General features: G+C 34.9%; 2 protein-coding genes and 1 pseudogene across 3 annotated transcripts; all 3 read left to right on the top strand.

The window, feature by feature from the left end:
• Positions 1–1,927: 1,927 nt before the first annotated feature.
• On the top strand, positions 1,928–4,877 carry LOC108225724 (serine/threonine receptor-like kinase NFP). The gene is made up of 2 exons (XM_017400663.2): positions 1,928–3,244; positions 3,899–4,877. The coding sequence occupies exons 1-2, from the start codon at positions 2,147–2,149 to the stop codon at positions 4,631–4,633; spliced, it is 1,833 nt and encodes a 610-aa protein (XP_017256152.1). The 5' UTR covers positions 1,928–2,146; the 3' UTR covers positions 4,634–4,877.
• Positions 4,878–5,770: 893 nt separating this feature from the next.
• LOC108226726 (uncharacterized) lies at positions 5,771–10,076 on the top strand (annotated as a pseudogene).
• A 374-nt stretch (positions 10,077–10,450) lies between these two features.
• LOC108221494 (transcription factor UNE12) lies at positions 10,451–14,219 on the top strand. 2 transcript variants are annotated; one of them, XM_064081046.1, is made up of 8 exons: positions 10,451–10,970; positions 11,094–11,186; positions 12,102–12,221; positions 12,352–12,417; positions 13,037–13,102; positions 13,328–13,405; positions 13,559–13,796; positions 13,982–14,219. In XM_064081046.1, the coding sequence occupies exons 1-7, from the start codon at positions 10,767–10,769 to the stop codon at positions 13,787–13,789; spliced, it is 858 nt and encodes a 285-aa protein (XP_063937116.1). In that variant the 5' UTR covers positions 10,451–10,766; the 3' UTR covers positions 13,790–13,796; positions 13,982–14,219. The 2 variants fall into 2 exon arrangements, with proteins under 2 accessions (XP_063937116.1, XP_063937114.1); XM_064081044.1 differs by having other exon boundaries at positions 10,455–10,970; positions 13,559–14,219.
• Positions 14,220–16,370: the final 2,151 nt, after the last annotated feature.

Here is a 16,370-nt window from a genome sequence, read left to right as displayed (position 1 = left end):
CGAGCAGCATTTTCTCTAACAACTGATGCCACAAAATCTGTATACATTCCTGAATTCAGATTTTAACTTCGACATCATCCTTTCAACAGTTTCCCCTTCGTACGCAGAGCACACTAGACCTCTAGACCCCTTTTTTAGTAATTATTTTGAAATCAGAAGAGGTTTTTACCTGCAAACATGAAAATTCTAATTTGGTCATATGCCTAGTGGGAAACACACACGGCCCAGTAGTGCTGGATGATCAACTCTCTCTGACTATACAATGAATTACAACTTACAAGAGGCTAGTTTAACAAACATTAATCACAGCCTGGGTATGAAATGAAATTCTGATATTAGAAGTTCAGTTATCTCAATAGAACTCAGAAGATCCCGGTGCCAGTATTGGCATTACCCCAGTAATTAGTAATGTGGTTTTCCAGAGAGGCGATATGAGAGATCTTATTCATGAAGAAAGTAGTGTTTGTTTTGTATCCCTCTTCCATTCGCGAGATCATAGACCACAATAATTTCTGTTAATTTTTTCTAGAGAAGCTACAAGCATCTGCAAAAATATCTTGTGATCCGGGAATTGAGGAGGGAAATTGGCAAAGCAATTCCACTGAGTGTAACAGCCCCACCAGCCACTAGTATTGACCCTCCCTTGTGAAAAACTTAATCACACAGTTTCACATGTTTACTTGCCTGTGCTTAACGAATTTGACATGACCAACATGTTTAATAGCCCAGCAGATTGTACTAATCAAACACTATCTTGTGCTTTTCAATAGATTTCAAATGCTTTTAGTCAACAAGTGTAGCTTCTAATGTCGGCTCTGTGTACTGTGATGAAAAAAACTGATCTGTTTTCTAAACTTCACATATGAACTATATGAGCCAAGTGTAAGCCTTGATCAGTCATCCCGTAAAAATACATAGTGTTTTAAGAATGTATTTCGCTGTAGTCAGATTAGACATAAACAAAAATGTGAATATGTGATTCTGCATATTTACAAAAATATATAAATAAATCTCCAGCAGTAGGGCTTCGGTTAGGCTTCAACACAGTATTGCAGGAGGAAAGTTCAGGTTTCGGTCCTCAGTGCTGTTTCAATTTTTATTTCTCCCTTGCAAGGCTTGTAATTTTCTATTGTGATAGTTTTTGTTATTGTCGTTCACTTATGTAAATTACATAACTATGGATCTTAATCACATCTTAGATATTCCTCTGAAGGCCAAGCTCTTAGAAAATCTCAATTGTTCATTTAAGGAATCACACACCTGCTGTGTTTTGGACCTTTTGGTATAGGTTGCAGTATGATGATTAGAAGTCTCTTAAAATATAAATACTTTGATATCTTCAGTTTTACAGAAGATTGAGTTGCACAAAACAATCCTAACAATACTGTGATGTATCCACAGATCTAGTCACCTCTGTAAAGATGTCCCTGACCTTCTCTAGCAAAAAGACCTGCATTTTTAGTCGTCTGTGCAATTCTAATTGGATAATATCACCATTCACGTCCCAGAAATGCAAACCATTGACCAGCAAGATACGACTAAACTGCCAAGAACAAGGTCCCAGCTAGCTTTACATTTCTACCCTATTGCAAGAAAATGACTGCTACTTAGTTGACATAAATAAGTCCTTAAGTAGGGCAGAGGAATATAGCATCACAATTCACAGATATACTCAAATTATAAGGGTGGTCATGAAAAATTATAAGGGACCACCTTTCTTTTTCTTTATAGAAGTTCAACTATTTACACCATACAGCTAATGCATTCATTCATATTATAAGAGCAATGATACAAAGCCTTTAAACTTAAAAGTATGTATGGACGGAAAGGAGTTGATGACTAGTATATATTATGGGGTTTGACTAAGAGCTTGATTTTTTAATGAACAGGTTCCTTTAAACCTCATTTATCATGTCTGAATAAAACCAAGTAAAGATTGGTTCCTTAATGTCAAAAGTTCAGAGCAAAAACGCAGAACATGCAATTCGAAAGCAGCTCCTGAGGTCTAAAGGACACACCTAAACTTCAAATTTCAGAAGTACCTTCATAGGAGGCCTGATACACCAGCTTGATTTACAAATTCATTGATCAAATAGCCTTGTAGGCAGCTCTCAGAGTACTTTCAAGGAACAGAGAGGCGCGAAAAATGAAGAACAGAGTACTCTGCATCTGCCTCACTCTGCTTCTCTTCTTCTGCTGCTGTGATTCGCAGGCTAAAATCGAACCAACCACTTCAGGATACACATGCAATACAAACCAAACTGTTAGTCCATGCCAAACATATGTATATTATCAAGCTATTTCTCCTGATTTTCTTGATTTAGCTTCAATTGCTGATCTTTTCTCCGTAAGCCGGCTAATGATATCAAATCCAAGTAATATATCTTCCCCTTCTTCCCCTTTAATCCCATTCCAGTCACTCTTTATTCCAATTCAGTGTTCTTGTAACACGATTAACACTAGCATGTCCATTTCTTATGCTGGCCTTAGTTATACCATCAAGAAAGGTGACACTTATTACTTAGTTTCAACTAAGAAATTTCAAAATCTCACTGATTACCAATCTGTTGAAGTTGTTAATCCAAGTCTCATCCCAACCAATCTTTCTATTGGTGAAAATGTGATCTTTCCAATCTTCTGCAAGTGTCCGAGAAAAGGCCAATTAGGCAACCAAACAAAATATCTGATCAGCTATGTTTTTCAGCCTTCTGATAACTTTACATCAATAGCTACAAAGTTTGGATCAGACACACAGTCCATAATTGAATTGAATGGCAATAAAATCAAGGTTTTCGACACTGTTTTTGTTCCGGTCTCGCGGCTTCCAATCCTCACACAGCCTGTTGTTGCACCTGTCTCGCCAAGGAATAATGAAAGAAAAGGAAAGGTTAGAGGATTGTCAATAGGGCTAGCAGTTTGTGGCATTTTGCTAATTTTAGTCTGTGGCTTGTGGGGTTATAGAGAGATTTTGATCAGAAAAAACAGAGGAAACTACAATGATGCAGAGAAGTCAAAAATTGGCCAGAAGAAAAAAGCAGTAAAGGTAAATATTATGGCTGATGTTTCAGATTGTCTAGATAAATACAGAGTATTTGGGATTGATGAATTGGTAGAAGCAACTGATGGATTTGATGACAAATGGGTTATTCAAGGATCTGTGTATAAAGGGTGCATCAATGGTGAGTTGTATGCAATCAAGAAGATGAAATGGAATGCTTGTGAAGAACTCAAGATTTTACAGAAGGTAAATCTTTAATACTGCATCAAATGCTAGTAGTTAAACATTTTGGTTCAAGAGATTTCAACCATGTTAACAGGGAGGAGAATCAAATTCTTTTTACTACAAATTGTATTAAAATTTCATTCTCATTCTCGTTTATCGGGTTGAAATCCTATCATCTAAAAAGCGCCGAAGAAATACGCAGATTTTGAAAATTTTATATTTTTAAAGAAAGAAATGTCAGGTAAAAAGTAGTGATGTCTCATACTTGCATAATTTTCAATAATTTAACACATAAAAAAGTGTTTGGCGTGAATGGTGTCAGTCAACCCCCTTAGTATGATATCTATGAATTATTTGTATTTTTCTGCATAAAAAGTTGGGGGTTTACTTTGTTTATTCAATCATAGGCGGCTTCAGATAAAGTAGATAGACACATAATGCATTATTTTTTGATTGTTTGTTTAATTGTTTATGTTTATATAAAGATGAATTCACTAGTGTTGCATAATATCTCAATCACTAATTTGTACTTTAGTACTGGAGTTTAGTTGAGGGAATATTCTCTGGAAACAACTTTGTATATTAAAAGAAGTTGGTTTTGGCATAATGACACTGACCTTAAATTATTGATGGATTTCATATTATACTAAATTGATTGTTGTTCTGATTTTGAAGGTTAATCATGGGAATTTAGTGAAGCTAGAGGGTTTTTGCATAGACCCTGAAGATGCAAATTGTTATTTGATCTATGAATATATTGAAAATGGTTCTCTTCGTTCTTGGTTACACAGCAGCCGCAGCAAAGAACTGAGTTGGAAAATGAGGTTGAGAATCGCGATAGATGTGGCGAATGGACTGCAATACATTCATGAGCATACGCGACCACGGGTTGTGCATAAGGACATCAAAAGTGGTAACATTCTGCTAGATGGAAACATGAGAGGCAAAATCGCGAATTTTGGACTGGCAAAATCCGGGTGCAATGCCATAACAATGCACATTGTGGGCACTCAGGGCTACATTGCACCTGAGTATCTGACAGATGGTGTGGTTTCGACAAAAATGGATGTTTTTTCCTTTGGCGTCGTGTTACTGGAGCTTGTCTCGGGCAGGGAGGCTGTGAATGAAGAAGGGAAGGTTCTGTGGTCGACGATAGATGGTATATTGGAAAGGAGAGGAGGAAAAACAGAGAGATTAAGAGAGTGGATGGATGAGAGTCTTCGTATTGAGGAATCATACACGATGGATAGCGTGGTGAATGTTGTGTCTGTGGCGATTGCTTGTTTGCATAGGGATCCCACGCGGAGGCCTAGCATGGTGGACATTGTTTATGCTTTGTGCAAGAGTGATGATCTGTTTTCGGATCTTTCACAAGATGGATTATCGCCAAGGCTAATTGTTGCTAGATGAGTACTGAAATGAGTTCTGGTGTCGGTATCGAGATCCTTGTCAATAAGGGTTATGTAGGTTGTTAGTATGTAAATTGTAATGGAAACCGAAATGCTGTCAAGTGCATAAAAGAATCCTGTAGGTTTTGATCTTGGTCCTTAAATTTCTTTAAGATTCATGCATGTTGGATTGTTTTATTGTTCAGTTGTACAGATTAGGGGTGTATTGGACTGAGATTTTAAAGCATTTTTTTGCATTCATGAAATCCGAGGGTATTCGATTGAGATTGTTTGAAATCCATTAAAATCCTAAAGGTATTCAATTGGGATTTTAAATTATGCTACAAAATCTGGTGTTATTCAATTGGGATTTTAAATTATGCTTTAAAATCCGATGGTATTCAATTGAGATTTTTTAAAATCCATTAAAATCTGATGGTATTCAAATGCTGATGGATTTTTTTTGCATTTCATAAAATGATGGATTTTATGGCATTCTTCAGTGTATTTTAAGTTTTTTGAAATCCCATCAAAATCAATGGGATTTTGAAGCATTGTTCTTAAATCCTATCAACTCTGCGACATTTTATCAAGAATCCGTACAAAATCAAAATCACATACAATCCATTAAAATCCATAAACTAAAAACAATGCATTAAAATCACAATCGAATACACCCTCGTAATCATTTTAAAATGCAGCAACTAGCAAGTTCTGTTATGAGTGTGATATATTGATAGCTTTTTATTTATAAGCAAATTTCGTACAGAGTAGAGGAGATACGCATATGATGCAGCAGGGAAATAGGCAATAAACATCTTGTTTTTGATGCTCTACTTGACAAGAATTTATTCTCAACCTCTAAATATATATAGCAATCTAACATTATAAAGTCATGTTTGAAATCATATTTCCCGAACAAATATTTAATACATTATTATTTGAAATTGTGATAAAAAAAAAAAAAGCGCGGATCATCCCACAGAACAGACCCGCTGATCCTGGAAATTAACGGCTAGACGCCAGCAAAATTTAAAAGACACCCATGTGAAAATACTGTTTTACCCTTTAGTTCAAAAACCGGCCGTTCCTTGTCTTCCTCGTTTTGAAATTGAAGAAATTAGGTTAAAAGCGGTAGAGGCGATTTGGGTGAGCTTTCTTAATCATCAAGTCCGTTAATGAATACTCTAATAGGATGCTATTCAATGCCCATTTATACACTAATTTCTGTTTGTAAACTGCCCAGTTTCTGCACTTTTCATTTATCTATATATTATTTTTTGCTGAAACATTTTTGATTATACAGATGAGGCTCAAGAGGCAAAAGCGTCACGGCAGGACTCTGAGATTTTTCACTGCTTGTTTTGGATTTGGAGACCCTTTTAAGGTTCTTTGTGATTGCACTTTTATTCATCATCTTGTAGCTCATGATATTAATCCTGTTCATACTGCTCTTTCTAATGTTCTTGGCACTCAAGTTAAGCTTTTTACTACTATTCTGCCTTTTTTTTAATGTTTGAATGTTGGGTTGGTTTTAAATTTTGAGTTTTAGCAATACCCTTTTGTTGGTGATTCGATTTCAGTTGTTTGTCGTTTGATGTGTTCTTGCGGAATTGGGTGGTCTTGGTAATGCTTATAGTAATTCTCTTAGTGCAGCTCGTAATCTTATGCCTGCAAGGTTAGAGCTTAAATTTTATGATATTGCTGTTTTTGCGCGGAAGTGTGCCTTGAAGATGATGGGAAAATACTAGTATTGAGATACAAAGTAATTAATTAATAAATAATTTGTGTATTGGCATTATTGAAGAATGTTTTTGTTGGTTTTACTTGATATTGAAGTTTATATCTAGATGTGACCATGATAAGAGTAAGAGTGCAGTGGATTGCATTACAGAAATTATTGGTGAAATAATGCAGATCACTTCTTTGTTGCTACACAGGATGCTGATATGCGTAATGAACTACAGGAGGTTTGTGCATTTACATTTACATTCTTTCCAAAATGTATGTTGATGATGTTACATGTGAAGCATAGATAGTACCTGGGAACTTGATGATTAAAGGCTGTCATTCCTTTTTTTTTTTTGGAACTGAGCTAGATTTAACAGGGTAAAACAAGTATTCAAAGGTTCTGTTGTTAATTGATATCTCAGTCAACATCTATCTTGGACTGTTATAGATTTTTATTTAAGATAGCCCATAGATCTGATTGCTATACAGTAGACCTGGCAATTTGTGTTGTGTACCGGGACGAACTACGAAGCCAGGACTCAATCTCGAAGGGGGCCAACTCAAAATAATATTAAAACAAATTTTATACAAAAATGAAAATGTAAAGTAACCTACATATAAATCAAAACAACTACCTACCTTCTTTTAAATCCTAAAATTCATATGTTATAGTATCAGTATTAAAAAAAAAGTGCACCAAATCCTATATGTGATAAATTCAATGGTCTGGGGGCCAAATTTTAAATTATATAATTTTAAACAAAAAAATACATATAAAATATAAATATAATAATATTTTGGGTATCAGGGGTGGCCATGACCCCCTTTGGCCCCTGATATGCTCCGTCCCTGTTGTGTACTGTCATGTACTTTTGTGAACGCATCTATGACACAGAATGGGTTCGGGTCCTTCCAAGTCGGTGTTTTTTGTGACACTGAATAGAAAGAATTAGTATATGATTAAACAAATAGATGTATGAAATTAATATATTTATAGATTTATAGATATGTATTTACTATCAAAAATTCATTTGATTTACATATAATTCGTTATATCTTAATAAACATTATTATAAACATATAAATATGTTTATTTCGTGTACTTTGTTGTCCTGTCCTCAGAATAAACCCAAATACATAATAAATTTGGCCATGTACTATCATGTCCATGAAAGGTAAACACAAACACTAGATTATCGTATCACACCATTGTTGGTCTCATATCCAAGGTTATTGTTTCAAGAAAATCATTGCTCGACTAAGACGAATATCGAGAGATATTTGAGTAATACTTGGATAGTGCTCCGTTAGTAAATATATGTCTATTCACTATGGTTGGGAAGATTGATATCAGTCTCTTCATTGTTGTAGTTAATGACAAGTTACTATCTTGTTTGCACTTGTAATATGGGCTACATCACATCTGATATGTTAAACAAAGCTTCCTGCCTATAAGCTATGGATTCCTCAATAGAAAGCAACTAACTGTTTTTTTACATAAAAATTAGTAATAATTATTAACTACAAAGAAGAAAACTTGATTAAAATTATAGTACGATTAGCATTTGCAAGTTTATAGTAAAGGGAATTTAAGTCTATACTCTGTAGGTTTTGGCAACTCGTTTAGTTGGCTAATACATTCTGTTATTTAATAATATTGCTCAAACATTTCTATATCCAGTAACATATACCCGCCTGTATTTTATTCTCTTTCCTGTTCAAATGTAATTATTTTCTCTAACAGGGTAATGCACTTTCAGTGCTGAAACTATCATCTCTTATGTAGTTCAGTGTGCATTCTGAAACTATCACCTCTTATGTAGTTCAGTGCGCATTCTGAATCTGATTTTGTTGAATCTTTTCTGATTGCAGATACCTGGTTTGCCATGATTTCTTGGCCTGCAGAACTTCCTACTCGTTGAGCCATTGTCAAATTCTCAACGCCATTTTGCAAAATCTGCTGAAGAGGAACATTTGCATCTAAAGGACTTGGAGTTGAAAATGTTAAACATGAAAGGGTATAGTAGACTGGTTGCAAAAGAAGAGGATTCCTCTGATATACATTAAGGCATGGACCGTAATTGTATGGGGTCCGAACCAGTTAAGTTATTTGGCGAGAAAAAGAAAGCAGACTTGAGGGATAAAGTTCAGTTCAAGAGAAAAAAAAGCCAAGGTTACATCCTGTTTTTAAATCTGGCCTTGCTTTTACTCTATTATTTTTTGTTTTGAATTTTGATTGTTGTTTACTCTGGTCATAGTTCATTTGACATATGTAAATAACCCACTGTTATTCGAAATTCCAAATAACCTCCTAATATGACACTTCATGTCTTCACCAGTGTGATACCTGGTTTGTTGACAGTGAAGTACATTGTATACTCTGCCCAAAAGAGTGAACATACTTGGTGATTAGTATACTCAGGGATCTACATCTTTATATCTTCCTTTGCAAGTGCTAGCTGATAACTCCACAATTTGATTAAGATATTGTTTTCAATTTGATCATTTTTCTGATTACTTTCTTGTACTTGCCAGGGTCCTAACCCACTCTCATGTAAGAAAAAGAAGACTAAAGGGAACCAGAATAATGCTCCAAAAAAGGTGAATGTTTATGAATTTGTAAAGTGCATAATAGAAACTTTGTTGCTCAGAATATAAAATTATATTGGTTATATAGGAGACTAAAATAATATTCCTTTAGAACAAATAAAAATAATCTGTCTGTGGTGGTTCAGTTTTTGCCCATTGGGGCGTTGGTTATCATCTGGCTAAGACTCATTGGACTGGTGTCTCTTATAATCTCTACAAAGTAACAACCCCCCCCCCCCCCCCCCCCACCCCCCACCCCCCCCCCAATCATATTATAAATGTGTGTTTTGTTAAAGTTTTTTTCAGAAACGAATTAAAGTATCAATGTTGATATATGGGATTGAGGTATATTATTCTATAGTTGGCTACAGTTTGATTCTTAGGTTTAAGTGTGTGTGTGTGTGTGTGTGTGTATTTTTGTGTGTTGGGGGTTTAAAGGATTAGTTTTACTTTATGTTTTCGGGATCAGGGTGGTAATTCATCTTGTTACATTCTTAATTTTTCAAAATTTTAGACTATCAATATGTAGCTCTCTTTGTTGATAAAAAGGTCATGTTCCGGAACAGTCATATAACAATTAGTTTGAGTCGTCAGATTGAGAATTCAACAGCCATAATTATATAAAAAAAAATTCAAATTTACCAGCACTAGTTAATCGGTGGAACATGGGCTGTGCTTTATTCTGCTTATAGGATGAAATTACCAAAATTTCATTAAAATACTAGTTTATGTTTCACTGTTTTCTGCAAATGGTATCACAATGTCTCTTTTTGCCCTTCATGGATACTGACTGTAAATCTTGTTTAAATTGTTTTCTTCTTTCACAGTTTGAATAACTTGTATTTCAAGTTGCTTAATAGGAATGTGACGCATTAGATTATGTATTTAGAAGAGTCTTAGCAACCACCAAGTATGAAGATTGTGGAGCTGGAGATAGGTCTGGCTATCTTGAAGAGGGGCTTGCAAGCTAAAGAGAATCCTGCTAGTACAGTATTGTAATTTCTGAAATTGCTTTATTTTATTTACATGGTATCACAACCGTTCCATTAGTCTAGTATACTAATCACATTTTGATAATTTCATCATGTATTGATAGCAAGTGCTACCGTGATTTTTTTTAATTCTATTACAAATTTGATTTCTAATTACGGTCGATAATTGATTTAAGATTTATTATTAGTTTTTTGATTAAGCTTATTGGAAGATCGATCCAATGATTTAGAAATTAATTGTCAATTTGTGACAATCAATTGTCAGATAAATTCTCATTTTCTGACAGTCAGTTGTATGATAAAATTGTAATCGAGTACACATGAATTTATGATATTATATACTATGTTTGTCCTGTGTCTAATAATAAATTGGTGCAGGGAAAGTTGATGAAAAATAATGTGAAAAACCTGTGTTATTCTGTCTTATCAACAAAGTAGTCCCAAAAAGCAATCTTTCATAGAAAATGAATAAAACTTTAAAGCAACCACTAGAAATTCAACTCAACAACTTCTTCTTCATCTGTGTTCAAATGTCTTGTTCCATAACAAAGTAGAATAAACAACTTGAAAAAGTCAAGCAAAATGACAAAACATGACTATACTATGATACTATCATAACTCTCTTTTTCATTTTCATACTCCCAACCAAATCATCACCTTCTTGAAATTACATTCTTTTTTGTAACGCACGCCTGTAACTAATCAACTCACATAATCATATATACTAACACTTTATCTTTCCTCATTCTTCAAGATTTTCAAAACCCACCAAAACCCATTTGCAATTTCTCTGTTGGGTAAGTTTTATTTTCCGGCGAGTTGCCGGAATAAGTGAATTCCGGCATGGCAAATAATCCGGCAGAAGGGTACCCGGATGATTTTCTTGAGCAAATTCTTGCGATTCCGGCGTATAGTGGCTTGGCCGGAAATGATGGGAGTTCGTCGGATAATTCTCAGTTGACTGCCGCCGGTCAGCTTGGCTCCGGCGCCGGTGTGATACAGCAGCCGTTTTTTCCATTGGGTTTGAGCTTGGATAATGGCCAGCATGTTAGTTTGTTTTAATTTATTACTTGACATTTTTGCCCTTGAGGTTTTTATAGATTTTGGTTTTTCTTTATTAGTTGAATTTTTTGATAAAACAGGGCTTATGAATTTTGTTTGATTATGCAGGAAAGAGTGTCAGTAAACATGGGGAGTTTGTTTCCGGCGTTTGAACATTTACAGCCTCAGTCTATTCGTCATACGGTTCCTCAGATACATCAGGTTAATGCGAAAAAAGTTTAATGAGATAAATTTAGAAGAGGTTTATGCATGTTCAGTTCGAGTTTGGTCATTGTTACATTTCATAATATATAAGATTTTTAAGTAATTCCCGGGAGCAGGAATGAATTCGAACCAATGACCTTGTCATGGGGTAAGAGGGAGGGAAGGGAAATAGTAACTGGGTCTTCGTTGTCCCTCATGCTTGAAGGTTATACTTATGCTCTTATGGTGAATTCTCAAATAAGTTAGTATTTGTTGTTGGAATTTATCTTAGTTAGATTAGTATAGTTTACTTTCTCCCTTGATGCCAAAAAACATCGTTGCATCAACGTTTGCGAGGTTCTCTGCTAAGCAACCTTAACTCTTTACGAGGTGTGTCTCAATGCACAACGTTATAGTTGGGAAGAGTCTGTGCATATTTGCATAATTTCAGGTACCTTAGAATTAAAGATGCTAGTTATTGATATCCAGTGGACTCGCTCTGGCGCTCCATGATTTTCATGCTAAATAGTTCGAAAGTAAAGTGCAAAAGGTCCAACTCTCTGCTTAAAGCAATTAATAGTGCAACTTTGACACAAATCAATAGTTGATTTGGAGCATACATCCCAACTAAATAGACATGTGGCAAAGAAGTATAATGGAAAATATATAGTTTGAACAGACCTGGGCTTATGTGTTCATTTTCTCAGATCTTGGTTCAAAAACATGTGTGAGCATTTTGTATTTTTGCAGCACAAATATTTGGAGAATATTTCAAAATTGAGTGCTACTCTGATGTTGTTGCATCTCAAATTCAATTTGGTAGTTGTAAACAAAAATGAAACACAAGGAAACATGTACCCAAGGGATCATAGTGTTTCATTTCATTGGTTTTACTGAGGCCATTTCTAATTCGGTAGCAATTAATCTATGCAGGCTTTTCAAGGCCAAACAACGACAAGCACAGCAGTCACTGTGCCACACCCTCCCAACATGCGTCCAAGAGTACGTGCTCGGCGAGGACAAGCGACGGATCCCCATAGTATTGCTGAACGGGTACTCTTGAGTAAATATAAGCAATCAATTCATAACTCAGAATTTCTATCTTTTTCACTTTAGATAGACCTGCAAAAACCTCTTGTTTAAATTACCACGGTATAGTAAAATCTGAATTGTTCTCCCCCAGTTACGTAGAGAAAGAATTGCAGAGCGGATGAGGGCCTTGCAGGATCTTGTTCCCAGCTGTAACAAGGTACACACCTGTTACTTTTTTTTTTCCTGTTGATATGTTTGCGAGCATTTTTGAATGGTTCTGCACCTTCACTGTATTACTTCATGCACGTGCCAGTATATGAGATCATACTTCATTTTTTCCGCAAAAGGTAACAGTCTTCATTATTATTATTTCCACATTGATGCAACTCAGATACTGTCTTCTATAATATTTTTTCTTAATACCTCCAAACTTGAAATATGGGATCTGATAATCTTCGTTAGGATGATGTAATAATCTTAAGCAAGAAGCATGACATTCAGATCCTTGACATCTAATCTATATCGACTAAATTTGGTTACGGAAAGGCTGCAAAACTGCCATGCTGGTCTATAAAATTGAGTAACTAAATACATGCTTCTACCTCACGGATACAAATCATACATTGATTTTATTAACTTGGCGGAAGCTGTTGGCCTTGGTTTATCTAGTTTTCATCTCACAAGCTTTAAGTTGTTATATGCTGAATACATAATTTTGCTAATAGCATCCTTATTTTTGTTCTTTTGGAAGTGACTAAAAAATAAGTAGAATTGAATCGCAGCTGTTTTCAGACTCCATTTTGTATATGTTGCTGACTCATTAATTATATTCCCAGACTGATAAGGCTGCAATGCTTGATGAAATTTTGGACTATGTAAAGTTCTTGAGACTTCAAGTGAAGGTAAAATACTTTTTCGATCTTATTAAAACAAATTAAGTATATTATGAATGTGACTGTAGTCATCATCAATCACCAAACACCCAAGTCTTGTAAATTGTTGTTTTTGTTTTGTATATGGAACTCTTTCTTATTTTGCGCCACCTTTAGTTGTTTTTTAGCATCTTTTTTTACCTAAGATGTTAAGCTGTGGTTTGAAGGCTGAATATATATGTTCTTACCGGACAGGTTCTGAGCATGAGTAGGTTGGGTGGAGCTGGTGCTGTGGCACAACTTGTAGCTGACATTCCACTGCAGTCAGTAGAGGTAACATCTTTTTACATTTTTCAGCTAAGTTGAGCAGCTAAGATATCTTGTTAAACACTCCATACAACAAATAGCTTTATATCCGTCATAAAGTTATGTCCGTCAGAAAGTTATTTCTCCTATATGTATACTCTCTTCTTTTTACATGTAAAGGGAGGCATAACTGAAACTGGAAGGAACCAGCCTATCTGGGAGAACTGGTCGAACGACGACACAGAACAAGAAGTAGCTAAGCTCATGGAGGAAGATGTTGGGGCAGCCATGCAATTTCTCCAATCAAAAGCATTGTGTATTATGCCTATATCACTTGCTGCACTAATATATCCTACAAACCAACCAGACATCTCAACACTTGTGAAACCTGAACCACCTGCACCGTCATAGACATCAAGTAAGTTGCACGTGCCTATGACAACTCCCAGAACCCTTGCATCTCTCACTTTCTCATATAATCATATTCTTAAGCAGTATCTGTCTTTCCTCATCGAAGTGCGTCAGTCAAACTAAACGCCATGGTTTTTTTTACTTTTCCTGTTTGTTTTAACTGTGCGATCTTTTTAATTTCTATAAAACAAGCCCTGATGTCATATCTTGAAGAACCAAAATTTATGCATGATACTACCTCAACACTGCTCTACTCTCAAGGGACTGATATGTTCAAGTCTTCAAGATGTGCAATGCTGCCTCCTTTGTTAGGTGAATCTTTGTAATTTGTCTTCTGGGATACTGTAATCTAGATGGAACAATATATGTGTGTAAAGTTATTATAGTAAAATGCTTTAAATGGATAATGAAAGGTGTCTTTTTCGACAAAGTAGCTACAGGAAGATGTTTGTGCTTTAATTGTAGCAGTAGTTAGTGGGATATGTTTGTTGAAAGTAACTTGTGATTTGCTTATGAATAATGATGGATTATCCGATCGAAAGTCCTTCTGCCGAGTAGTAAAGCACTATCCCTTTGGCGGAATTTGGAGGTGTTTAAAACTTGTGGAAGTGTGTACTGAGGCAGACCCTAAAAACTTCCTCCCAGGGAATGCTATATAAATTGTAAAATAAGCCTCAATCCAGAATACAAGGGTTTAAACACCTCTAAGACACTGCAAATAATAAGAAATGGAAAAGAAGATTAGACAATATAAATCTACACTTCATTGTTTTTGTCTACACTTCCACAACAGCACAGGCTTGGCAAAGGTGTAGTAAAATCAATACAATTTTGGATCTAGTTTCAACTGGATTACCTTACTGTCCTTTGTTTCACCAAACGATACCTGGAGTTGTAGTGCTCAGCGAAGGATAGTTCATACACGGGCTATGTTACTGAAATTCAGCTGAACACTTTATGTTACTTAAACTCGTGTTCAACACAGGTATTGGACTTGTCAATATTTCAAAAATACATATATTTAGTTTGAAATAAGTGTCCATGTTCAGAGACGGAGCTAGAGTGGGGCAATGGGATACTTGTCCCCACTTATTTCTATATATGTAGTATTTTCATCAATTTCAATAATTTTACAGTTGACGTGTCTAATTTTTTTTCCCCCTTACAGGCTACAATCACTAATTTCTAGCTCCTTTTTTGTCCATACTCATATCCAAATGGTGATTGTTCGACACAGGAACCAAATATCGATGTCCCACACAGGAAGTCGAAACAATTTGAACTCATAATAATAAGAAAAAAAGATCTTCAGTTTCATGATGACATGCAGTTGCATGAGCTTTCACAATTTCACAATTTCACAATTCATCAACAAATATTTTTAATTTTCATATATTTGCATCCATCTTTTTTTAATTATAAGTGATGCAGTATTTGTATGTATCTCTCAAAGGAGATAAACTAATGGCGTTTCAACATCAGCTTAGATGGGGGCGCATTAGTAGTGTTCAAGTCTTCATTGCCTGTGAAATGATTGCTTCTCAATAAGACAATGAAAATTGCCCCCATGGCATTAAACTATTCTGCTGGTAGGCTCATATTAGGTAAGATACTATTACTACACTTTTGCTAAAAAAAGGTGTAAACTTTTGTACATTTACTATCAAGTATCAACACTGAATCCAGCACACTGCTTATAAAAGCGCCCCTTAGCATGTTGATCCATTTTACTGGGTATACACCGAAACTCTTGTCGAATCTGGTAACTATAGATATAAATAGTACTTCTATAAATCAAAACAGGAGCTGCTCAATATTATCATGTTCCACCTATACTTGTCCCCCAGATGAAACGATCTCTGAATGTAAGTCAGTGATCTCCGAATACATGTTATCATCATCCCCCAACTGAAACGATCTCCGAATATAAGTTAGTGATCTCCGAATACATGTTAGACGTAGTAGACTTTGATGGGATGGAACGAAAAATTATAGAATGAAGAGGTTTGGTTAGAAAAAAGGTTTATAATGTTTTTATTTAATTAGTTCATTTTAAATTATTTATATTAAAAATCTAACACATATATTTCGGTAGAAATGTTCATTTCACTTCATCATTATATTTTCTTACAATCTTCATCTTAGAAAATTTAGACTCGATCATCACTATTTTCATAACTCTCTTCTTTCTTGATAAAACTTCTTCATAATTTTTCTTTTCGCTTTCTCTTCCTCTCACTCCATATAAGGGAACGCATACCTAATGTTTAAATAAAAACTTCTGTACTACCCTTCCCTGTTCGAAAAGGTCTTTTTTAGTATTTAAAAAATTATATATATATTTAATTAAAATTTAATAAATCCTACTAATATATGTGTGTGTGTCAAATATTCAAAAACGACTCAAATATTAAATTATTTCATATTATAAAAAATTATAATATAAAATAATTTAATATAACGCCAGCACACACCTATATACCTACTCCAGGATAAACTTTATTAGAATATTAACTATATATTAGAATTAAAAAAAATTCTAAATCAAATCGAAATCGAGATATAACATGTATAGTATGCG

The sequence above is a fragment of the Daucus carota genome, chromosome 1 (assembly GCF_001625215.2).
Source record: "Daucus carota subsp. sativus chromosome 1, DH1 v3.0, whole genome shotgun sequence".
Classification (NCBI taxonomy): Eukaryota; Viridiplantae; Streptophyta; class Magnoliopsida; order Apiales; family Apiaceae; genus Daucus; species Daucus carota.
This window is presented reverse-complemented; position numbering and strand designations above follow the sequence as displayed.